The sequence below is a fragment of the Amblyomma mixtum genome, chromosome 9 (assembly GCF_055824585.1).
Source record: "Amblyomma mixtum isolate Tamu chromosome 9, ASM5582458v1, whole genome shotgun sequence".
Lineage (NCBI taxonomy): Eukaryota > Metazoa > Arthropoda > Arachnida > Ixodida > Ixodidae > Amblyomma > Amblyomma mixtum.
The window spans coordinates 29,066,055-29,091,366 of NC_143020.1; the positions used below are offsets into that span (position 1 = coordinate 29,066,055).

At 48.5% G+C, this 25,312-nt stretch overlaps 1 protein-coding gene across 6 annotated transcripts in view; it reads left to right on the forward strand.

Moving 5' to 3' along the window:
* LOC149328624 (neprilysin-2-like) overlaps positions 1-25,312 on the forward strand; it is a 71,712-nt gene that overhangs the window by 7,827 nt on the left and 38,573 nt on the right. For 5 of the 6 annotated variants that reach the window (XR_016285404.1, XM_089558894.1, XM_089558898.1 and 2 more), the window contains exons 4-7: positions 1,343-1,402; positions 9,005-9,139; positions 11,724-11,813; positions 13,837-14,042. Coding sequence is in view for 5 of the 6 variants with exons in the window: in XM_089558894.1 (XP_089415020.1) it covers positions 1,343-1,402; positions 9,005-9,139; positions 11,724-11,813; positions 13,837-14,042 (491 nt within the window). In the remaining variant the exon portion in view is untranslated. The remainder of the gene's footprint in view (positions 1-1,342; positions 1,403-9,004; positions 9,140-11,723; positions 11,814-13,836; positions 14,043-25,312) is intronic. The other variant, XM_089558899.1, reaches the window with a different exon arrangement.

A 25,312-nucleotide genomic window follows, 5' to 3' on the forward strand; every position in this document is an offset into this window, starting at 1 on the left:
GATCGTTTCGTGCCGTCACCAATCGCCTCCGCCTCATATAACTCCCTGCGCTCTCCCACAGCGCCACAGCACCTAATCCGCGGCTGTCGTCGACGGTAGAGGCAGATAAACTTGATTTGGCAGCGCGGATATTTGCTCCGCATTCCTTGTAGACAGGATAATCAACTAGTTTCTGCTTTTTTTTTCGTGGCGCAGTGTAACTGGGCGGATATTTTCTCCACCAAGTAAACTGTCCGAAATGCATGTCTGTCAATGTTTCTGATCATTTCAGACAAGAGTGCCCGAGTTTTTGGTCTTATAAAGGGCTTTTGAAAATCATTATGTATTTTGTGTGCCACAGAAAAAAAGCAAACAAAGTTTCACGCAGATTTACGTTATACTTTTCTGCTCTTCCATCAAAAAAAAGGCTTGAAGGGAAAATTGGTATGGCTTGGAAGCAGCTAAAGAGGAGCCCATAGAACAGTCGGATAGAGAATTCACTTTCCATCTCACACAAAGGTTTAATGATTCGGACGAGGGGAAATGGACTACTTGTAGTTAAATGTGTGTGCCTTGCGTCACGGCTGACGTAGCTGCTACTTGCAGCGTTGCCGTTTAGTATTTTATCATGCTACTGTTGACATGTCTCATCGGCATTGTGAATGATCTCTGCAGTCGGGTGATCCTCCTGACTTGTCGCGACATCGTGAGAAAACCTCCCTGAGACCATCCATGTTCGGAACTTCCCTATAGCCGTTTTCCGTCCAGCTACCTTCTCACAGAACTGTATTACATGAGCCATTATCTTGTGATGGCGTTTCGGTAGAAACCGCGAGCTAAAGCGAATGGTGCGCACTCAGCTGTGCCCAGTTCAAACATGCACGGCTGGGAAAATGCGTCTAGAGCATATTTCTTTCGCCTTTCCATGCGCAGTTTTTAATTCTTCTCCAATGAGGTTGCGACTTGCGCATGGAGGACAAAGATCTTCATGAACACATCAGATGGAAGCCTACGTTGTTTTGCAATATCGAAGCTTCATTAACTGCCGTATCAGTGACGCGCTAGTATTCCGAAATCTAAAGGAACGTATTCGGGGGTAGACAGTGCGCATTTAATGCGGAAAAAGGGAAAGACTGCGGTGATGACAAGGGTGCGAACAACACGCATGGAAGTGTATTCGCTTCAGCTTTATATTTTTGCGCTGTGGGACCTGACCGATGCCGACTCTTAATAAACCGAATGGATTTTGAAGTAAATGCTGTATTGGAATCGCGTCACAATGAATTTCGCATGATTTGATAACTGCGGTCTTCTCTTGATTTCGAATGTTCTGGCGCAACTCTGACGTACTTGCTTCTTCCAGGGCGCCCGAAATCGTCCCGGTTTCGTGACATTTGTTGGAAGCCACAGTGCATAGCCCTGGGTGAGATGTTTGCATTTTATTCCTGCTTGTAGGAACTGAGTGGAAGTGTACGATGTGCGAAAAGAAAATTGACAGGCGATTGCCATAGTAGGTAATGAGAGGTTTGAGCGCAGCTCTTTCCACGCCACCTGCCACCGCATATTACGCAGCTAGCCAACCTCCGGGACCTTGTTCCAGCGGCAGGCATCTTTCAGCTGTCCATTCCTACGCTTTCGCCATGGTAGGTGGCGTTTCCCTATGCGGCTACATGCCACCTCTCTGGCGACAAGGCAACCTGTGGCTTGCCAGGTAGCGTGTTACGCCGACCACACTGCAGACGCAGCTGTGGCGTCTCCGGGATCTTCCCGTGGCAGCCACCTTCCAGGTGGCGTTGCGCTCGGCTGTTCGGGCAACCGAATAACGCCAGATGTGTTAAAGGTGCACTAAAGAGGATTCTGACCTCATCTTTTACCAGGGGAACTCGATCTGCACGTTCTCAGCCTTCTTAGAAACCTCCAGTCATTGCCCTGTGCAGCCGATTTCCCTATTAAATCGAAATAAACCTCCTGACTCCCGCCGCCTTCTTGTTTTGTTCTCTAACTCATCTTCAAGAGAAGAAGCAGTCAACCGCACCGCAGCGGTGGCTCAGTGGTTACGGCGCTCGGCTGCTGACTAAGCGGGCCAATTTCCGCCTCTACCTTGAAACTTTCGAGTCCTTACCAGCCGTGGTTGCCCTCCAAGAGCCAGGCCTGGGCGCCACAATTTCAAATTACACGACGTTCCAACAGGATCCCGCGTCTTGTCTTCTCGTTCACAAAGACTACACAGCCAACCTAGTGGATCTCAACCTCCAACTAGAGTACTCTTACGTAATGGTGACCCTCATACCAGTCCGCCGCATGGACCCACCGTTGCATATACTCAACGTGTACTGCTCTCCCAAACTAAAGCGAGTGACTTTTGCGGACCTCTTTAGCCGCGCGCTAAGAGTAGCGGGCCGCGATCCCCTGCTGATTGTGGGCGACTTTAACGCTCCCAGTCAGGTGTGGTGGTATCGCAAGGAGAAGTCGCGCGGGCGTAAGCTGGCGGAGGTTGCGTCCACGTTGGGCCTAACCCTCCACACGGACCCTGTCCACCCAACCCGGCTAGGAAATTCCGTGACACGGGATACATGTCCGGACTTAACCTTCACTCGCAACATACGACACGCAGACTGGCTCAACACCGAGGAGACCCTCGGTAGCGACCACTGCATCATTAACACTACACTACGCACACGCCCCCTCAAGCATCCCAGAACACAAGCCCATATCCCAGATTGGACGAAATTCAGTTAAAATTTTAACTCACTTGACAATACACCCATTTCCGCGCAAGGCTACACAGCATGGTCCCAACAGCTGAAACACACATGAAACACACATCCAGCTCTCAGAGGCGGTCACAGATGTGGATAACCACCTTCTACACCTCTGGGAAGCCCGTCGCAGCCTCGTCCGCCGTTGGCGACGCCAGAAACACAATAGAAAGCTTAAAGCTCGAATTGCCGAGCTTACCCAGAAAGCGGCAGAGTACGCGGCCCAACTCGCCGACTCCAACTGGGTAGATAGATGCAACACGGCCGCGCGACAAATGTCCAGCCGAAACACGTGGCGTCTCTTTCGAGCCCTAATCGACCCAACCCAAACACGAACCGAAACACAAAAACATTTGCAGCGAGCCCTGCACGCTTTTCCTGGCAACATGACTCAACTGGCACACAAACTTCGGGACCAGTATCTGTGTACAGCCCAAGACCCCCGTGGATCTGCGTACTCTTATGCAGGCAGAGAGAACACGGAGCTGGATCAACCTTTCCAGCTCCATGATCTGCGGGCGGCTCTCGCGAAAATGAAACGGGGCACTGCGCCAGGACGGGATAAGGTCACCGTCAAGCTTTTCACGAACCTGCCCGACTTGGCATACCAATCCCTCCTGGAATACGTCAATGCGATTTGGCGCAGGGACACCCCCTGCCTATCGAATGGAAAACAGCTTTGGTCACTTTTATTCCTAAAGCTGGTAAACCAATTGACACAGATAACCTCCGCCCTATCTCTCTCACCTCATGTGTGGGCAAACTAATGGAGACGATGGTGCGGGATCGGTTATCTACATATCTTGAACACAAGCAAGTCTTTGCGAGCACCATGTTCGGATTCGGCATACACAGATCCGCACAGGATGTCCTCCTGCAACTCAATCGGGAAGTCCTTGACCCCCTCGAATGCCCCCATAATGACCGGGTAGTACTCGCCTTGGATCTTAAAGGGGCATTTGACAATGTAACACATGAGTTCATACTCACTAACCTAAGTCACACCGACTGTGGCCTCAACACATTCCAATACATAAGCCAATTTTAATGGATCGTCAATCCTACATTCTAATTCAAGATAGAGACCATGGTCCTTACCTACTCGGCACGCGGGGAACCCCTCAAGGAGCGGAACTTTCCCCGCTGCTCTTCAATCTGGCCATGATGCACCTGCCGGCCCAGCTGAGTGGTGTCGCCGGCGTGCAGCACGCCCTGTACGCCGTTGACATCACTCTGTGGGCCACGCAGGGCAGCACAGGAGACATTGAACCCAGCCTGCAAACAGCGGCGACGATAGTAGACCGCTACGCCCGCCGCTGCGGTCTTCAATGTTCCCCTCAAAAATCGGAATTTGGGCACCTCCGCCCCTCACAGAAGTGCACAACTAAAATATCTCTCTCTCTTGAGAGTGGTCCCATACGCGAAAGTGATGAGATACGGGAACTCGGACTCTGCATCCACAAACACAGGCGGCCAGACACTACATTGGCCAAACTCCGTAAGGCGGGGGACCAGGTGGGCCGCATGGTCCGCCGGGTTTCCATCAAAAGCGGAGGGTTACGAAGTAAGGATGCCTTGCGGCTGGCAAACGCCTTCGTAACTAGTCGAATTCTCTATTCGACTCCTTATCTCCACCTACGGAAACAAGAGGACGACGCCCTTGAGGTCATCCTTCACAAAATTGTTAAACGTGCCCTTGACCTCCCCATCACTACTTTAAACAGCCGGCTTATGGCTCTTGGGGTGGTGAATACTTTCCGGGAGCTCCGGGAGGCGCACCTTACAAACCAGTACACGCGCTTGTCGCTAACGGAGTCGGGTCGCCGCCTTCTTGCTCGACTCCATATCCAACACTCCCCTCCAATGGAAGACAGGTTTCGCATCCCGGAACTGTGGAGACGTGCCCTCCACGTGCGGCCTCTTCCAGCAAACATGTCACATGAAGACCGTAATGGTCGGCGCCTGGCACGAACGGAAGCGCTAGCCCGATATTATGGCAACAAAACAGGTGTATACTACGTGGACGCCTCCGGCCCTCACCACGTGGAACTACACGGCCGCGGTAGTTCACAACAGCAACACAGTTAACGGCCTAACTTTCAGAGCCCGCAGTGCAACACAAGCAGAAGAGGTCGCGATTGCTCTCGCGGCCTCACACTCCAATTCAAAATACATAATCACCGACTCTCGAGGGGCCTGTCGGAACGTCGAACAAGGCTGCACTCCCTTCCTAGCCTATCGAATATACCAAAATTGCATACGGGATACGGACCCCGCACACCGTTACCTTATATGGGCCCCTGCTCATCAGGGGTTGGCAGGAAACGAGGCAGCAGACGCAGCCGCCCGCGCGCTCTCTCACCGGGCTGTTTTCTCCTCCCCATCCGATCAGGGACCCGATTTTAATCCGGTCTATACATTCAAAGATATTACCACATATTATCAAAATTGTCATCGCCTTTACCCTAGCCCATGAAAAGGCCTGAAGAAGGCGGATGAGCGGCTCCTTCTCCGCCTTCTCACCAATACATTGCTGTGCCCGGCACCGCTAAAACATTTTGGCCCCTCCTTTAGCGGCAGCTGCCCACACTGTAGTGCAGTGTCTTCTGACACCTATCACGTGGTGTGGGCCTGCCCCTCCAACCCCGCTATTCCCCCCATCCCCAACCCATCCCGGGAGGACTGGGAGGCGACCCTGCTCAGCTGCCACGACTTACAGGCCCAACAAGCCTTAGTCGGGCGCGCCCGACTAAGGATCGGTCCTTTACGGGCTGATCCAAACATACCTCCTGTTCATTCGTAATAAATGTTTTCACCACCACCACCACCCGAAAGACGCGGGTTTGATACCGGCCGCGGTGTGCGAATTTCGTTGGAGGCGAAATTCCAGAGGCCCGTGTACTGTGCGATGTCAGTGCACGTTAATGATCCCCAGGTGGTCGAAATTTCCGGAGCCCTTCACTACGGCGTCCCTCATAGCCTGAGTTGCTTTGGGACGTTAAGCTCCAATAAAACTAAACCAAACCAAGAAGAAGTCAGCCAACGCGTCGAGATTCTTTAAGTCAGTCGTGTGCGGGCTTCGCTTTCGCTTTTGTAATGTTTTTTTACGGTTCCGCGAATAAATATTTTTCGCCGCAGACAACATAGCTGCAAATTAGGTCAACGGAAATAAAAATGCGCGCAAACTCTGCTCTCGCAGACCACTCCGCGTATTACCAGGTATCACTCCGCCGATGACAGAGTGGTATGCCGCCACGCGACTGGCTGAAAGGCACTCCACGCGTTGGTTGACTGTTCCTATTGTCGGAGGTGAGTAAAAATATAAAGAAAGGCGGGAGCCGGGACGTTTAATCCAATTTGATGGGGAAATTGGCCGCGCAGGACAATAATTAGAAGTCTTTAGGAATCCTTGGAGAGTGCGGAAAACTTATGTATTCAGCGACACAAGCGCGACATCCGGCCCTGAACAACGAAGCTGCAAAAAAAAAAAAAGCTTTCAAGCTCGTTGCACGCACGCTCAACCAAAAGCAGGCAAAAGCGCGTTAAATAAACTGTAATTCACTCCGAAGCACAGCATTTAGGAAAGGTCAGTGTTGGCAGCTTTAGAGAAGTAACCCAGGGATTTTCCAAAAGCGGCTGGAAGTTTTCAGCGAACTCCGCAGTTTCTAAGAGCGCGCTTGCTAGTAGAGCTCTGCACGGGCCTAAATCTCAGGCCCAAGCCCGGCCCGGGCCCGAGACCTGAAGCCCGAGCCCGGCCCAGGCCCGCGGCTTCAAGCCTGGGCCCGGCCCAGGCCCGCTAGATTATCGCTCTAGCGAGCCCGGCCCGGCCCGTGAATCCCGGAGTGAAGCCCAGCCCGGACCCGGCCCGGCCCGTTTCGCAGTATCATTTGAGGTATACTGCTCACTCTGAGGAAGTACACTGCTACTAGACGGATAAGAAACTGGCCGACAAAGGTTCTGAAACCACAGTTTGGCTTACAGAAGGTTGGTTCTTTTTAACCCAGAAGGAAGTGATTAAGAGTTGTGCTCGCCAGGCCCATCTTTTGGACAGTGATCTCGTGTAGGTGCGCAAAGATAAACTCGGAAGTTCCGAGAGTCAAATAAAAAGGGCTGCATGCGCGCGTAATGGACTACTTTTCATTCCCACATGATTTTAATCAGTTATATTTTGGCGCCCACGAAGTATAAACATTAAAGCTGCCTAACAAGCAGTGGGATGACATTTTTTTTTAGTGAACGCGATCTCACAGGTTCAACTTAGCCGAATTGGTCGCCTTTCCGCACAAACGAAAAGCTAAAAGGCTTGTGTATTTCACGGTGTGTGTTTGAAGACTATAAGCACCCTAAACTAACATGCTCTTCCCGAATGCATTTCTAATAGTGTGCTGGTATGTTTTGGGATGACGAACGATCAATGACCAAATAAAACCGGTTGAATTTTACTCTTACTGGTGGAGCAGAAGATAACGCGAACCACGTGATAACTTACAGGGCAGCACTTGTCATGACAACCAGGCTCAAGAAGCGAGGAGGGATAGATGGGGTTATGAAATGAGCTTTACACACTTTCGCGAGCTTTTTTGGCTAATTCATTTACGAGACGTTCCAGTGAGCCGATCAAAAAGAAACCCAACGCGCTTTAGTTTGGAAATTTTTCGACATGAGAAAAATATAGCTATAAAATAAAAGCTATGTTCCAAGGGGAGTCAGGCTGTGAGAGACACCGAAGCAGAGGGCTCCGGATCATTTCGACCACCCGGGTTTCTTCAACGAGCACTGATACTGCAAAGTACATGGCTGTCGTGCCTGCCGCCTAAACAGAACTGCGGTCGCCGACGCTAGGAGCAAACCTTGGTTCCCCGGCTGAGTAATAAAGAGCCTTGACCACTAAGCCACCATGGCATGGAAATAAGGAAATATATAAGTCAATGAATAAAGCTTAGTTTTTTTCTCCGCGCATACTATAACCCACAGCTCATCCGTGTCGCTGCTCCAATTCCGCAGTTGTGTATTTCACTCTGCAATAGTGAATGAATAGTCGGACACCAGCCGTTTATGTACGGACCCAAGCCTGACTCGGGTACGCATCTTTAAGCCCGAGCCCGGCCCTGGCCCGCAACTTCAGGCCCGGGCCCGGCCCAGGCCCGGCAAAACAGATCATGTCCCGGCCCGGCCCGGCCCGCGGGCCGGGCCGGGCCCGGGCTTTCGGGCCGGCCCGAGCCCGTGCAGTGCACTACTTGCTAGAGCATTCTGCGACGCGATTTGTCCGACGCTCGCTTGGGGCGTGTGTGCTTTGATTCCAAGTTTCTAAATGGTGCTAGTATATAAAGTGGCGAGTGATAGGGCGCACAGGATTGCTGTTCATAACAGGCGACTGGATGGGGAATGAGAATATAACGAACGATGGGTTCAGGAAAACGTAAGCCAAGCGATTATGAGCTCATAATATTATTCTGCTCAGACTCGGCAGAGAAAAATGCGTCCATTACAGTGGAAAATGGCGGCCTAGGCACGACAGCCATGAACAGATGTTAAGGGTCGTATAAAGGCTTTTCTCGGCTACGTTTAGCGGTTATCCTGTACATACAGCCACAGACGTACAGTCTCTGTCAAAAGTAAGCAGGCTGCATGGTTGGGTTTGCTTCTAGCTTGTATAGTGTAGCCCTTGTGACTTTCCTAAAGATCAAAAGGTGTTTCAAGGTAAGAAGACCCCCCAGTCCTTACCTTTAACGACCATTTCAGCTTCAGGGATGTTGTAAGGGCCCCGCTGTACGAGATAGAAGCAAACAATGCAGCCTGGTTACTTTTGACAGAGACTGTACTCTCTCTCTCTCCTCTTTACGTGCTTTCAAAAAGGTGGGTGTCATTGGGAGTACGTTTTACACTTCGGGAAAAACTACGATAACAGATTAACTGAAGAAGGGGTAAAACACATTTAGATATTTATTAGTACTTGAAAGTGCGACGAAACTTCTAAATCTCTTTTCTGCTTCAGAAATTTAACTTTCTCTGTACTGGAGATTTCTCACTACACACCTAGACAATCCAAACGCTGTAAATATACTTGAATCATGTTTTGCAGCCTAAATTTCCATCTCCTAAATGTTTCAAAAACATTAATGACATTTTATGCTCCGGGCCGCAGGAATATTTTCAACGAAACTGCTTGGGTGAACTTCGCAATGTTATGTTTGAGGAAACTGTCTGGATTTTGACATTAACGTTTTCTTCGTTCGCATGACAACAACGACGACGTACACGCTCAGCGGACATCATCGCCGATGGCTTGGGGAAGGCGAATCCTTGCGAAGACTTCCACTCCTTTGTGTGTGGAGAACAAGAGCAGGGCAAACGTGTGCTGCCCTCAGTCATGAAGAGCTCTGCACTGAGGGAGCTTCAAGGTACTTAGGGGTGCAGTACTAACGTACAATGCCGTGTCATTTCTACGTGAGGGCGTCAGCCTGGGCTCGTTTGTGCGCCTGTAAGCGATAGTGAACGATAATTCTTCGATCTTGAACAGCCTTTGCGTACCCTCGTTATTATACTGCTTCCCTCCATAATAGTTCGGCCTCCTAGCCTGTAATTTATTTACACTGCAAAGGACCACGTAAAGCGATAATTCTCTTTAGGGGATCAGTAAGGGGGATCAAGAAATGGAGAGTCACCAAGTTTTGTTTACTGATGCACAAGCGCCAAATCGATACGTAGGGTACGCTTCAAAAGTTATGGTTCGGTTTGGTTTGTGGGTGTTTAACGTACCAATGAGGATAATTTCGGTCACCAGCGGTTCTTTGACGTTCACTTACATCGCATATTGCACGGGTCTCTAGCATATCACCTCCCTCTAAATTCAGCCGCCGTGGTCGGGATCGAACCCCCTCTTTCGGGTCAACAGCCGAGCACCATAACCACTGAGTCACCGCGGCGATCCGTCTAGAAGTGATCTTGACGCAACTTCATAAGACAATGACTAGAGTATGCGTCCAGCGGGAAGTCGCTTTTGTAGACCCCACTTCTCACGTGTGGCGAGTAATCACGGACTGAACGCAGTAGCAGTGAAATGTCAGCTTTCAGATTGGTTGTGTCTGTGCATAAATAATGAAAAGAAATAGATAGCGCACCTCAATAATGAGTAGGACGACGGGAACACAAACGAAGGACGCACAAAAATCGCCAGGTACACATATACCTCATCGGTTAATTCTCAGATATGAAGAAGGTCATTCTCTACTTTACATTCATAGATCCTTGGGAGTCCTAGTACTCTTCCTGATGCAGCTCTGCAGCGGTTAAGCGACGCTCCATTACCCAGCGATGGCAGGTGCTCCCAGCGGTCGGCCTTGTGTGGCACAGGTTGCCCTACCGGGGCGACCAGTCATTAATTTAACTGCCGCTTGCTACGATGGGCAGTTTGCTCAGTATCCGGTTGGTAGGTTGTGATGACGTCGAATGGTCTCCTGACTTAGGTGGCCCACCAGCCTCTATAGGTGGCTCTCTGGACACCATCTGCCAGAGTCGTAGTCGTGATTTTTCGACCAGGACGCCTACAACGCGGACGCCGGATTTACAGGGAAACGGGGCATTAAACGCTATTTCGCTAACATATACCGTGATATTTAATGATTCTTAACAGGGTTTATGCAAAAACAAAAACACAGAAAAATGGCGTGAAAGAGATACACGCCTTCCTGAAGACATGAACATTCTTTCACATGCAAAGGAACTCAGTTTTCGCTGACACATGCATCCCATTGTTGGTAGAAGTGAAAGGCCTCAAAGATTTTGGCTATGTCCTGATCGTGGTGGTCCGTAAAGATTAGGCATTTTTCAACTCCGAGGAGCACATCTGCATATGCGTCGCAGCGTGCTGGGCGGCTGCCTAGCTCTCTAGGTAACCAGCTGGTAGGCTCGTTAGACGTATCACGGATGCAGTTTCCCTTTTATTTATTTATTTATTTATTTATTTATTTATTTATTTATTTATTTATTTATTTATTTATTTATTTATTTCAAGTTACCCTCCTGGCCCAGAGGGCATTACAGAGGGCGAGTGATACAGTGAAAAAAAAAAACAAAAAAAGAGTGCAACATACGTAACAAACAGTTCGAAATAATGTAAGAGACAAAAAATTAACAGAGGCTAATGTTATGGCACAGTATTCCGGGAAAGCGGGATAAATAAAAAAAACGACATATACAAAAAGACAGGCAAAACTGAATACAGGCGTGAACAGGGGATTATTCCCGGGGCTCGTCTGAAAAGCAGACGGTAACGGGGGATAACAACCTAAAACTAAACAGAAAGCACTGACATTGTATGAGAAACATAGCTAAGAAGTGGCAACACTCGGTAATGTTGGTCGTTAAAAATGGAGAAAGTAGAACGCAATATGAAACTACATAAAACACACAACAATATAACTGAAAACTTTCAAACTAAAGAAGTTAGAACAAAAAAACTTCTATGCTTTGTAATGTAAGCATAAGTTTTTCAAACTTCGACACTGTTTGTAAGTATTAACGCGGAAGGCAGACGATTCCACTCTGTTGCTGTTTTAGGAATGAATGAATACTGATAGGATGTAGTGCGGACGTGGGGGATACCTACTTTGCACGGATTATCGATGCTCGACGATACACATGTGGGTGACGTGATCAGTGCATTTTTTAGGATTGGATTGGTGTGGTAAATTTAATGAACTTAGCAACGTAGAATTTAGAATTTGTAGAATTTGTAGAATTTTTTAGAATTGGATTGGGGTGGTAAATTTAATGAACTTAGCAACGTAGCAAAATCGCAGTGAATTGCTGGCCTCTGATTTGTGTTTCCGTCTTCTGTTATATTGTTGCTGTCCCGTGTTATTTAATTTCCCCGAATAGACGCTGTGCATATTTTTTTTTTGGTGACAAGTGCCTGGGAATACTCGGTGAAGTCGGCTTGTTTTTTTAATTTTCTGGCTGATGGATCGTGTTTATTTTTTGTAGATATCATGAAATATTCAGACGAGGCGGGGCAACGACCACTGAGCGCTACTGACAAATTCAGGGCAGCCTACAAGTCTTGCTTGGCGAGAGGTAAGACATCCTGAAAATCTCATCCCTAAAAACTGTTTTGAAAGCTCTGTGCTGATGGAGTTGAATGAGCGGCGAGTTGTTGTAAACTATGCACCTTTTCACATCTGTTCTTGGGACACGCTCTCGGATGTGCCGAGTTTCCTGATGTCACGCGAACAGCGCCAACGCTGTACAGTCGTCCAACATGCATTGTACCGCGTGCTCGGGCTGCGCAGCCACTTGGGACAGGCACTGAGTCAATCGTCGTGCGCAAGCGAGTGCGATTACACTGTCATTGGGCGTGCGGGGGCTCATGAAGGTTGCCTCCGCCAGCGCCTCAGGGACAGCTTCCGATCGTTGTCCATAGCTCTTTCAACACCTACCACCCAACGGTTCACTCTTCCCCACAGAGATAAACGATGTGATGCCGATTTCAACAGAAGCGCTGCAAGGTTGCCCATATAGCTGGCACGTAAGTTAGTTAAAACCTTTCAGGCGAACACGCTGCTGCCTTCTTTCCCATCATGAGAAAGAGGCGACTGGCTTCAGTTTCCTTTTGATTTTCGCTTAAAGAAGCAATAAAACATCCTAAAATTGTTTAACCAACTTGTACAAATCAGAACGGTCAGGAGGCAATCATGAGTCAGACAGCCTACGTTTCGACAAGTTTCTGGTCGAAACGCCCCCGTCGCCTCTTTTGCCCACTCTTAAATTTAGTATGTACTGCCATTTTTTTTTGCTTTCTCTCTATCACATTGAACAGGTAAGACTACTAAAATGACTAACACATTACGGGAAATTTGGGAGACTGCAAAGCCAGAGCCGTTAAGCCTAGCGGCCCATAGTGCTTCAGGGGGAGGCACTTGGTCATGCTCTTTGTTACATGACAGATGAAGCCTGCGTGTTATTTTTGGTGTTAAGAGCAGTGCGCCCAGTTTTGCCACTTAAGGCAACTAGAAGGGCTTGTGCTGAATTCCTGGTAACGGAGATTTGCAATGAAATGAATGCAACCATGATCAATTCCATTAAGCATGCAAGCGTAGAGTCTGCACCACTGCTTGTTCTGCTTGCGTCTTGAACGACTGTTTTAAATTTTTAAATACAGTATATCTACAAGAGATGCCCAGAAACTTAGAATTGCGTGGCGCCATTGATTTTGTGCCTTAAATGACGTCGGTAAAATTGGAGGGGACTTTTAAGTACCCCGTCTACGATATGACGCGATAGGTTTAATGAGCTAATGCCCATATATGCGGAATTGGTTTGGTTTATTGGGTTTAACGTCCCAAAGCGGCTCAGGCTATGACGGACGCCGTAGTGGAGGGCTCCGGAAATTTCCACCACCTGGGGTTCTTTAAACGTGCACTGATATCGCACAGTACAAGGGCCTCTAGAATTTCTCCTCCATAGAAATTCAGCTGCCGCGGCCGGGATCGAATCCGCGTCCGAGCGCCGTAACCACTGAGCTACCACGGAATTGATCATCCTGAACTTTACATTCATATGTCCCTAGGAGTTCTCATACCGCTCCTTATGCATTGGTGCAGCCGTTGAGGGATACACAGCTGCCATGCGATGGCAGGTGCTGCCACCGGTGGGTCTTATGCGAACTAAGTTTCTCTTACCGAGCAAACCCCACCGATCAAGCATTAATTTAACTGCCACCTACGAGGGTGGTTAGTACGCTCACAGTCCGGTGGGTAGGTTGTGTTGTCACCACAAGATCACGTGATCTACTTAGCCGACCTAGGTTGCTTCTCCGGGGATGGGTGCTTGGGCCACTCTACGTCACCCTATTTATCGCTCACAAAGCCGACAGCTCCAACGCCGGACTTTGTGCGTAACGTGGTGTTTAACGTTATCGCGCTAATAAACACATCAAATAAGTTTATGTAAGATTTAGGACATGCGGAGATGCCCTATATAAAACCATTGCTTTAAAGTTGTAGGGCTCTTAGCACTCAGTCAAGCCCAGCACAAATACAGAATTTTGCTTGAATTCCTCGCTAGAAATCATTTCGGTAATCTGCTGTGCCTCTTGTAGGAAACGATAGCAACCAACTGCAGGCGGTGGTTCTAGGAGCACTCAAGAGACTGGGCTTTGAGGAGTGGCCTGCGGTAAAGACAGAACCAGATGAAAATACGAATGACAGCGGCCAGAATATTTTGAAGAAAATTGGTCTTCGGCCATTTTTTGACTACCATGCACGAGGTAAACTAAAGCACGCCAAGCAGAGACCGACCATAACCGTAAGGCACCTTTCTCATCTCGCATTTTATTCAGGCTTATTCTGTGGCTGTGTCGGTATATTTCGGGCAGATAACAAAGCAACAACAATGTAGGGTTGGAGCTCGCGCTCTGGCGGAAAGATTGGATCTTGTCGTCATCATGATACATGTTGGAACAGGGGTTGATGCGAAGGTTAAGCGACTGTTTGCTGACCGCAACAGGTGAGGGGTGGGGCCGATTAGCGAATTTAATTGTTCTAAAATACGCGCATCATGCGCACACGCTGCTGATTTCTATTTGCTGCAAATATTATTCTACGAGCAAAAGCTACGCAAGCGTTTGTATAAAGCTTTTTAGAAGATCCTGAGACTGAAAGTGAGTGTAAGCAATAATAACACAACAAAGTTCTTTCTTAGGAACGGGGTACGACTGGGGATTTCGCATTACTTAGCGAGCAAAATGTTTATGGTTTGGTTTATTGGGGTTTAATGTCCCAAAGCGACTCACGCTATCAGAGACGCCTTAGTGAAGGGCTCCGGAAATTTCGACCGCCTGGGGTTCTTTAGCCTGCACTGACATCGCACAGTACACGGGCCTCTTGAATTTAGCCTCCATCGAAATTCGACCACCATGGCCGGGATCGAACCAACGTCTTTCGGGAAAGCAGCCGAGCGCCATAAACCACTGAACCGCCGAGGCGGCTCGTCAGGGGATTGAGTTAGCATGGCTACTTTGTTTCCTGTCTACTTCAGCAACAACAACCACCTTCCTGCCTCTATCCAGGAGGTAGTGTCGGATGCTTTGTTCATTGTAGAATTAAAAAAAAATCACACTACAAGGCTCACAGCTTTGTACAGCCTGTAATGTGAATGCCATGAAGCTATCCTTGTCTACCGCACTGCAGTGATACAAAATATAGCGGGGACATTTTCCCGACTGGTCAAACAATGAAGAAATCACGTCGCCTTAAACGAGTTTGTTGAGTTTGCCTGTGTAGCGAATGAAAAAAATTCGCTGTGGCTTAGCTTGGTTAAGCCCGGCAATTGCCATAGCAATATCCGTACCTACGCCATGGTTCAGCTGGTAGTGTAGCTGGTGGTGGTGCTTGTGGTTAGACTTGTGGCGATGCATCTGTTATACAATCCAATCCAATCCAATCAAATGCAATCCAATCCAATGTAATATAATGTAATGTAATGTAATCTAATCTAATATAATATATTCTAATCCAATCCAATCCAATCCAGCCCAGTACAATCCAGTCCAGTCAGGCCGCCGTTCATGTGCACCGCCGTCGCACACGGACGGCGCGAGATCGCGAAGCAATGTTAGGCCGCAGGTGGTTGGCGCAGCTACTGCTTTCTAGCGACGTAAGTCGAGCCTAATCTCTTCAGCGTAACGCCACAATCGCGCTTCCAGCGGAGAGCGCTGGAGTTAGGCGCCGGTGGTGGCACCGCCGCGGCTTGCGACGGCGCGAGTCGGTCGCCCTTCTCTTCGGCGTGACGTCACCAAGCACCTGTTGCGCTCCTAGCGGAGAGCGCAGGAGTTAGGCGCCGGTGGTGGCACCGCCGCGGCTTGCGACGGCGCGAGTCGGTCGCCGTTCTCTTCGGCGTGACGTCACAAAGCACCTGTTGCGCTCCTAGCGGAGAGCGCAGGAGTTAGGCGCCGGTGGTGGCACCGCCGCGGCTTGCGACGGCGCGAGTCGGTCGCCCTTCTCTTCAGCGTGCTGTCACACATGACGTCACACAGAGGTCAACTAAAGGTCAATGGTGGCAGCGCCGCGCGACGGCAAAGGCTGAAAGGTGCAAGTAGTAAAGCTTTCGCTTTAAAAAGGAAGGCTACAAGTTCTGCATTGAAGTCATGCTACAAGGAGTAGATGGAGGCATAATAAATAAATAAGAAAATAGGCCTCTCCCACACCACTACTGTCTCGCGGGTTTAAGCCAATCAAAATAAACGAAATGGCCCGTAGGCAATTATAATTTTGCCACCCGAAGGTGGAAAGAAATCAATAAGGGAATGCTACTATAGCGACCCACAGCCTGGGGAGCGGGCCCGGGGAGACTCCGATGATCTGCTTTCTAACTATAGGCCGATCTCTTTAACTGCACATTCATGTAAGATCCTAGAGCACATTATTTATAAACACAATATGGAATTTCTTGAAGCAAATAATCTTCTGTCCAGAGCTCGACACGGGTTTCGTAAGGGGTTTAGTACAGTGACTCAGTTAACCGAATTTGCACATGACATTCTTCTCAGCATAGACGTCGGTAACCAAATCGATGCTATATTCATCGATTTCTCAAAAGCTTTCGACACGGTCCTTCACTCTAAATTGTTATGCAAACTAAAAGTAATTCTCAATAACTCTCAACTCGCTGATTGGATTGCCGATTTCCTCTCACACCGCTCCCAGTCTGTTCGCTTCAATTCCGTCGATTCTTCTTTAGCCGATGTTACCTCAGGTGTTCCCCAAGGCTCTGTCCTTGGCCCTTTGCTATTTTTGCTCTATATTAATGATTTACCTGACAGTATAACCTCCAAGATCCGTCTATACGCCGATGATTGCGTACTGTACCACACTATCAACTCTGTTAATGATCACCTCCTTCTGAATGAGTCTTGGTATGTTCCGTGACTGGTGCAATACGTGGCAGATGAACATCAATTTCAGCAAAACAGTTGTCATGTCTTTCACCAACCGCCTATCACCTTCTAATTACGACTATGCATCACTGCAAAGGGTTCATGAATATAAATATCTTGGCGTCGTTTTTTCTCACAATATGCAATGGTCAAAACACATCGATTACATCACAGCTAAAGCTCTTAAAAAGGTAGGTTACTTACGGCGCACAGTACGGGATGCTCCTAAAGAAGCAAAATTGCTAATGTACAAAACTCTAATTCGCCCTATTCTTGAATACGCTTCTAATGTCTGGAATCCATACAAGCAATGTGAAATCGATCAAATAGAATCTGTGCAACGTAAAGCTGTAAGATTTATTTTTCGCCGCTACGACTTTCATTTTTCACCCTCATCTGCGATGTCTTCCCTAAACATAAGCCCGCTTGCATCCCGCCGAAAAACTGAGTCCTTAAAACTTCTTCACTCCATAGTACATTCTGCTAATTGCCTTTCAGAGGGTAAGCATATCTCTTTTTCAAAACCATCTGCAACCAGGAGCCATCACGATCTTAATATCCAACCTTTTTTTGCCCGCACTAACGTTTTCAAATACAGTTTTTTTCCGCGCACTGTGGAGTGTTGGAATTCTTTGGATGGCAACATTCGTGCACTATCAATCTCTGATTTTCCGTCGGCAATTCAGTCGTAGCATTGTATGTTGTTTTTCTAGCGTTTATATTTGTAATGCTTGTATGTACTTTTGTATGCGTGGAATTGTTCCACATTTTTGTACCCACTCCTGCTATAGCCCCTTGAATGGGGCTGCAGTATTTTCAAATAAATAAAATCTGCCCTGGGAAGTAGCGGAAGGGATGGACAAATGGATGGGATGAATGGTTGTAGGAAATGGGTTGGGAAATACGAGGGGAATGGGGACAATGAGATTTTTGTTCAGATCCTTCGATTATCTCGACTCCATTTCTGGCCTGCCTGGCCAGGGCAAGGAGAGCATCGAGACTGCGCAATCGTGCGGCCCCACTCACGGGATGCCCGACCACCCACCAAACGCAACGGGCTCCGACCGCTGAAGGCAGGAAAACCTAACACGGGGTCAGCAGCTATTTAGGGGCCCCTCAATGACAGGGTTTGTTTCCGATCTGCCAACTACCAACCGAGGAGTGCTTTTCACGGTTTTTAAGACTCCGGAAATATGTGTGATGTGATCCTGCCAGTAGAGGCTCTAGGTTGTCGTCCTACACGGCCCTCCGGCCCTCGGCTCCAGACCTAACACCTCCGGGAGGACCCATCTGTTCTTCCAACCAACCAACCATGCACTTATTTTCTCCCCTAGCTTGCTCTTCTCCTACTGAGGGTGGAGTGTTCAAGGCCGGGCGGCCGGGCCACAAACCAAGAACGGGGCTTAGGGTGAGATGACCGGGCCTACTTCGCCGTTACTCCACAACATCGCCGGAGTCACATGGACGCTTCGAGGTCGTACTACGCCCCCATCCTCGGCGTCCAGCAAAGGCCATAACAGCCCTGCGGCCGGCTGTGAGGCCGCTTCCCCGAGGCGTCGTTTCAGAGCCTGGCTGCTATAAACCCCCGCGCGGGCCTGGTTTCTCCGTAACCAGAAACCGACGCGTCGATAGCCAGACTTGCACGCCCCCGCGTGCGGAGGGAAGTAGCATGTATTTGAAACCTTTTGATCCTTGGACATGCCTTCCGGGCCGGATTTCGTGTGTCCAACCTGCGTGTAAACCCAGGCCTGCCTCCGGTCAGGCATCGGACTTCACGCGCGCGACTCTCCCACACAGTCGCCTGGGAGTCGCTGCCACTCCCATGGGGCTTTGCATCCCCAGAAGATGGGTCCCGGCCGTCCCATCCCCACTGCTGGCGTTGCACCGGAACAAAGCCTAGTAGCCGAAACTACACCGGCCCATATCCGGTGGCGGGGGGGTGCGGGGGGGGGGGGGGGGCACGAGCAGGTTGCACAGTCAGATTTCGTGCTACATTTGTTAGGTTGGGGCAACCAAAAGGAAATAAAAATAATATGCCCCCGCCTGCACCGCTTACGCACAACAGGCTCAACCCAATTGGAAAATAAAAGAGGAGGCCCGTAGGCAAAACATATTTTCGCCACCCTTGGGTGGAAAAATAAAATGATAGGGAAAATGCTCCATCAGCGACCCACAACCTAGGAAGCGGGCCCGGGGAGACTCCCCTGATCTCCCCTGGGAAGTAGCGGAAAGGATGGGATAAATGGATGGGAAATTGGACGTTGGATTGGGTTATGGGAATTAGGTGGGATTGGGGACAGCAGGATTTTGACCAGATTTGGCTTGATTTGATCCTGAGTTCCTTTTCAGGCCTCCTTGAAGGGCGAGCACTCAGTGCACTAATAGTGGGCCCTCGGCGTCGAACGTACTCCCACACCACAGAGAACGTTTTGCCGGCGATCTCCCACCGTCCGAGACAGGGAAAATCCTACAGGGGCTCGACTAGGATCCCCTCCCCCAAGCCAGGTTCCGCCGCCCCGACCCTCCCACAGTACTAAGAGACAGATATTTCGCAGCACTCGTTCGGTACTTCGGCTCTTACTCCTGCAGTACTCGCACAAGCTGCAGCCATCCTTTCACGGTTTTCGCGGCGATCGAGACCGATCACCCTGGCAGAGTATGTGAAACTTCAATCCATACTCCCACTCTTTCATGGTTGAAGTCTCGGTTGATGTCCGCAGTGACAACACGTGCTACCACAAGGTATATCTGCACGAGCCCGGGCCAGGCTTGATGCCCTCTGCGATTTCACCTGTCTACTAACCGTTACTCAGACAGCCGCCGGGCTTTCCCGCGTTTCGGAGCTTACTGGCCTCGGAGTTTGCTGCTACTTACTCCATCTCTTTTCGTGCTTTCAGGCCAAGGGCGGCTTCCCCAAAACCCAAGCTTGGATCGCCCAGCCGCATGCCCCCGCGAGACACCGAGCTCTTCGTGATCGGAAACCAACGCGTCCGCGGCTGGGTGGTACGCCCTCGTACCGAGAGGGAACCGTGACTTTCAATTTTGCGAATTTTGGAACGACCGCGTCTGCCCGGGCGATCTCATCGCTCGGCAAAACAGCTAAGTCAGAACCGCGTCTACCGCGGCGCCAGCACCAACGGCAAAACGACAAAGTTCCGACCGCGTCTACCGCGTCGACCACGCCAAAAGCAAACAGCCGTTCTAGTCACCAGTTCTGCTTTTAAGCCGGATTCCACGTGCCCAGTCCGTCTCCCTTCTCGGACCTGCCCTCCCACTCAGGCATAGGGCATCGTGGGCGCGACACGCTCACAATGGTCGGATACAGCTTAAGTCTGCAGTAAAGCTCTGCCCACATACAGCCTCCGCGCACAGAATTCCTCCACGACGAAAAAGTGGACCGCTGCTTAATCGTTTCTTGTCACGTAAACTAGAAGCTTAGCCAGGGAGAAAATTTTGAGCTCTAGAATTTCGATACGTGGATTGTTTGATATTGTCAAACATTAAAAAGCTGATTGCTTTTACATTTGCGACTGGCGAGCGGAGTAATACCGGACGCCGCAGTCCACGGTCCAGTGTTAGGAACTACTTTTTTTTTTTAAGTTGTATCCAACTATAGCTGCTTTTTGGTGTTGTTTATCATAAGGGTCGCAGAAAATTTCACATTATGGTTACCACTGCGTAGCGCGAGATTCAGTGACAGCTGGTGAAGAACTTAATTTTCAGAATATATTGAGGTAAATAAGTTGAGTGATATGAATGTGTGTATAATTATAGAGCATTGTTTCTTGTTTTGTTTTGCACACATGTTCTTCGACTATCGCTACTGTCTAGTCCGCCGTTCGAAGAGCACGGCTCTACCGCCAAGGAGCCTATCTTCGAGCAGCGCGTTTTGCAGGAGCCGCCGCAGCCGGACCCTACTGCATTCCTCCGCTCTCGCCGTGAACTCTCTCCCACCTCTGCGGCACCTGCTCTTCGGACGGCTCCCGGGGCATTCACACTCAGCTTGCCAATCCTCGCTTTCGCCACACCCTTCTGCTTCTAAGATAGCCACCCTCTGGGTACACATTCCTGTGCTCTCGCCATACCTTCCGCTCACCACGGCAATCCTCCGCCTCCTAAAATTTTCCGAGTGGATCGCGAGCCAACCACACTCCAGTTGAGCGCTACTACTACTACTACTACTACTACTACTACTACTACTACTACTACTACTACTACTACTACTACTACTACTACTACTACCATCACTACTACTACTACTACTACTGCTACTACTACTACTACTACTCTACTACTACTACCACTACTACTAATATTCCTACTGTTACTACTTCAAATACTGCTACAATTACTACTACTACTACTACTACTACTACTACTACTACTACTACTACTACTACTACTACTACTACTACTACTATTACTACTACTACTACTACTACTACTACCACTACTATTGTCAACACTACTACTAATACTACTACTGCCGTTAGAGTCACTGTTCGGTTGTGAATTTTCCGGATATGCCTCACACTCCTCCTTCCACGGTAATCACCTTGCAATTTTTTTTTAATTTACAATCCGGTACAGGCACAATAAAGCCACAAGAGGGCTTGTAGGGTCTCGCCCGGCAGCAGCGACAATCCGAGTACACAATATATACAACAGAGAACGAAACACAAAAAATTATCTACCTATGTAAACGTGCACTGAAACTTGTCCACTAAAATAAAGATGAATTGATTATAGATACCAGCAAAAAAAGAAGGAAAGTAAAAGATGAAAAAGATATTTCGCTAAGGGGGAGACAAGAAGAAAAAGAAGGCAGAAAGTTACATTAGTTAAATTTCTAGCGATAATATAGCGTTTCCAGTCGTTGCTTATCGGGTTTATAAAGGACACTTTTAGCTATTTTTTCACATGCCGGAACAGTTATGGAAACAGCAGATACCATACCTTAACACGCTATAGCCAAGGGCATGCGCTATTAGCTTTCTAATTGAGAAAGGCATGACCTGTTTAATGTTGTGGAGTAGGCATGCTAGGCTACGAAGTCTTTTATACACATATGCCATGTGTGTATTCCAAGATAAGTCACTATTAATATGAATGCCTAGATATTTCACACAAGGAACCCATGTAACAGGAAAACAATAACAAGGTGAACAATTAGATGCATGAAGAAGAACTGAGCAGTCCGACGGCACTGTTCTGTGAGGGTTGTGGAAGCACACGAGCCTCGTTTTAGCTGGATTATTTTGTATCAAATTGGATTCACACTAATCGAATATTCTAATAGTATCATCTTGGAGCTTGGAGACTGCAGTGAAACAATCCGCATCATTTGAAATAAGCACCGTATCGGCAGCATATTGATACAGTTGAGAAGTCGTGATAACATCATGGGCATCGTTAACATAAAGGTTGAAGAGAAGATGAGCTAAAATTTAGCCTTGCGGGACTCCACATTCAAGGCTGACAGATTTGCTTTGAACACATCCCAATGAACCTATTTGCGAGCGTTCAAACTTTAGCTTTTTAGAAACGATAGAAAGGGGCCTCTGAACCCGTAGGAATATAACTTAGTGGTTAATATTTCATGATTAACTGTACTGAAAGTCTTCTTAAGATCAAGGAATAAACCAAATAATACTTAGTTTTTGTCTAAACTGCTATGTAGGGAGTCCGAAAATTTTTCTAACAGCACTTGTGTTCCAGAGCCGATACGAATCCACGTTGGTGTTTGCTTATTATATTGTGCTTCATTAAAAGCGCACTCATAACACACAAGATATGTTTTTCTAACACATGCGATATGCAAGAAATGATGGAGATGGGACGATAGTTCGCAATTTGGTTCTTAGATCCAGCTTTGTAAAGAGGAATGATGCGTGCTTGCTTCAGAGAGCTTGGCCATATGCCGCTCTCAATTACCCCGTTTACAATGTAGAGTATAACAGGTTTCAACGTCGTGAAGTTTCTGTAAATGTCGTCTATGTATAATCCATCCATTCCGGCGCTTTTATTGTGCTTAAGACTAAGGATATTGCTGAAAAGATCGGGTTCAGTCAACTCGGGAAGAAAGGCAGATGACAATACCTGACATGGTGGTAGAGTTGTGCTTACATTCACCACTCTAATGCGTTGTTCTGTAGAGAAATAGTTGTTAAAAGCATCTGCTAAAGATGGCGTTATATACCCAAAGTTACGCTGAATTGAATCCTTCATTGGTAAACGTTGTTTTCCGCGCAGCTCATCTACTAAAGACCAGGTTTTGCCAATACTGTTCCGTGATTCACGAAATTGGTTTGCGTAGAATTTGCGCTTCGATAAGCGAATTAATGCATTTACTCGGTTTCTTACTGTACGAAATTCTGCTCTAACATTTTGATTGTTCGGAGCTGCACGACATTTTTTCCATAGAATTTCCTTTCCCTTAATCACCGATAGCACTTCAGCTGTAAGCCACTGGTAACCGGTGTTCCGTTTTTTGATGACTACTTTTTTTTGACAATCTTCTTTGAAGTCCTTGAGCATTACGACTAAATTGTCGTACGCTGCGTGTATACTGTTTTGGTGAATGAAGTATCCCAGTCAAAAGAAGCTATCTTGTTGTCGAATTGATTCTTATCAGGAATTGTGGCAATATGCTTAGCAGGCCCGACTTGGTGATCGCTGTCCCTAGTCATGCGACATGCAATAAAGTAGTCGTCTGCAAGTCTTTGCGTGATGATTGCGCCTGTGGCAGAAGAAAGATTAGATGCGCGAATATTGACGTGGTCAATACATGTTCTGGTCAGAATATTGTTCACAAATTCTTCTCTTGTTGGCTCCTGAATAAGGGCTTCAATACCGCAACCTGCCAGCATGTTCAGGTAACTATCAGCAGCAGACCGTTCGGGTCTAAGTAGATCAATGTTTAAATCCCCTACTATACACAGGTTACCGGCAGAGAACTTGTGGGTGTCACCCAGACTTCGCGCACTTTTACGTGGGAAGCTCCCAGACACCCTTAGAGCCTGTGGGGGTAGCAGTCTCGGACTCGAAGGAGATGCCCTCGACTCAGCGTGGCAAACTCAGCGGAGACCAGCCACCAAGTGACAAGAGGTTTTTGGGCGTTCGGTGCCCAGCATTCGCTGGTGGCAAGCCAGAGAATGAGTCGGAGCCAAAGGTTCACAAAACAAAACAAGGTTTATACAGAAATTGAGACGATACAGAGGATTACACAATCACTAGTACAAACACATACAAAGTGATTAACAGAACAATGCAATTCGTGCAAAGTTAAACTCGAGAGAGAATGCAATACAAAGGCAATATTGCACCTAAAGTGCACTAACGCAAGAGAGAGAGGTAAACAAACAAAACACAATTTGTTCACCGGGCACTGCGGCAGTCCGACGACCAGAGTTCCGCGACGATGCCGTCCCGCAGACAGGCGAACGTTGCCTCGTTGGTCCGATGCTGGCCGAGTGGTGTTTTCCCCGGGAGTCGAACGGGCGCGCTTCGATGAAGCTTAAACGGCGGTCCGGACTGACTGATAGCTGTCAGCGTCCTTCTTTTATAGGCTCGCTCTCACGTCTGTTTGTTGTATGCGCCAAAGTAGGCGCGCACATACACGCAGTATCTCCCGTGTAGTTTCCCTTCCTTTCTCTCGCCGGCCGCGCGTCCTCATTGGTTAGTCAGGAGTCGTTTCGCGAAGGTTCCAGCGTGTTCTAGCGTGGCGCCGTCGTGGCGGCGTAGCCGACGTCCGAGTGCAGAGGAGGGGGACGTGACTTAGTGCACGCAAGGCTACGCCCTTTTCCTCCGGTCAGCAGTAGAACCGACTCGCATGTTCGAGAATCTTCGGCGTGGATGACTCAATCCTTCGGCGCACGCCGTGGCGATGGAGAGAGAGGCACGCGCTCGGCGGGGGCTTTCCCTCTCTCCCGTTGGGCTCGCGCCGGCGAGACGCCGTGCGCGCGGCGGTTTTTCTTTGTTTCTTAAATGCGCCGAAGTTTGTGACACTGCCCCTTCCTTTAAGAATATTGTGTAACAATATTCACAAATCACAAAATTCGCGCGCTCATGCATGCGCTCACAAAGTCAGTGGCGAATGCCAAAATGCATACATCAATACCTTGATGCTTTCACATACATAACCCAGTGCAATAGACAGGTTGCACTTCAAAACACGCCGCAGTTCGGCGGTACAATTCGCGCGCACATGCATGCGCTCACAAACTATATGTGAAAATATATACATCAACACCATGATGTTTTCACATACACAACTCAATGCAGGGTTCACAATGCACATAAAAACACGCCGAGATTGGGCATTACATTAACATTGCAAACAGGAAGCACACAAGTATGAGGCATACTTTCGCCTATACTTCCAGGTTTGGCCTACAAAGTTGGTTCGGAATAGGAATGTTTCGCTCAAGCTTTCGGCCGCACTCGTGGTTCTCTTACGCACGCGACTCTGACTTTTCTTCCTGTCGTGCGTTCTAGTCTTCTTCCGCCTTATGCTGAGGCTTCTCTTGCGAACGCTGTTGTAGCCCAGCTTCCTATTCGTACTGCTGTCTGGGTTTGTGCCCAGACTTCGAGCCCTTCTTCCTTTCCTGCGGCTAGCGCGTCTGTTGCGAACAAATTCAAC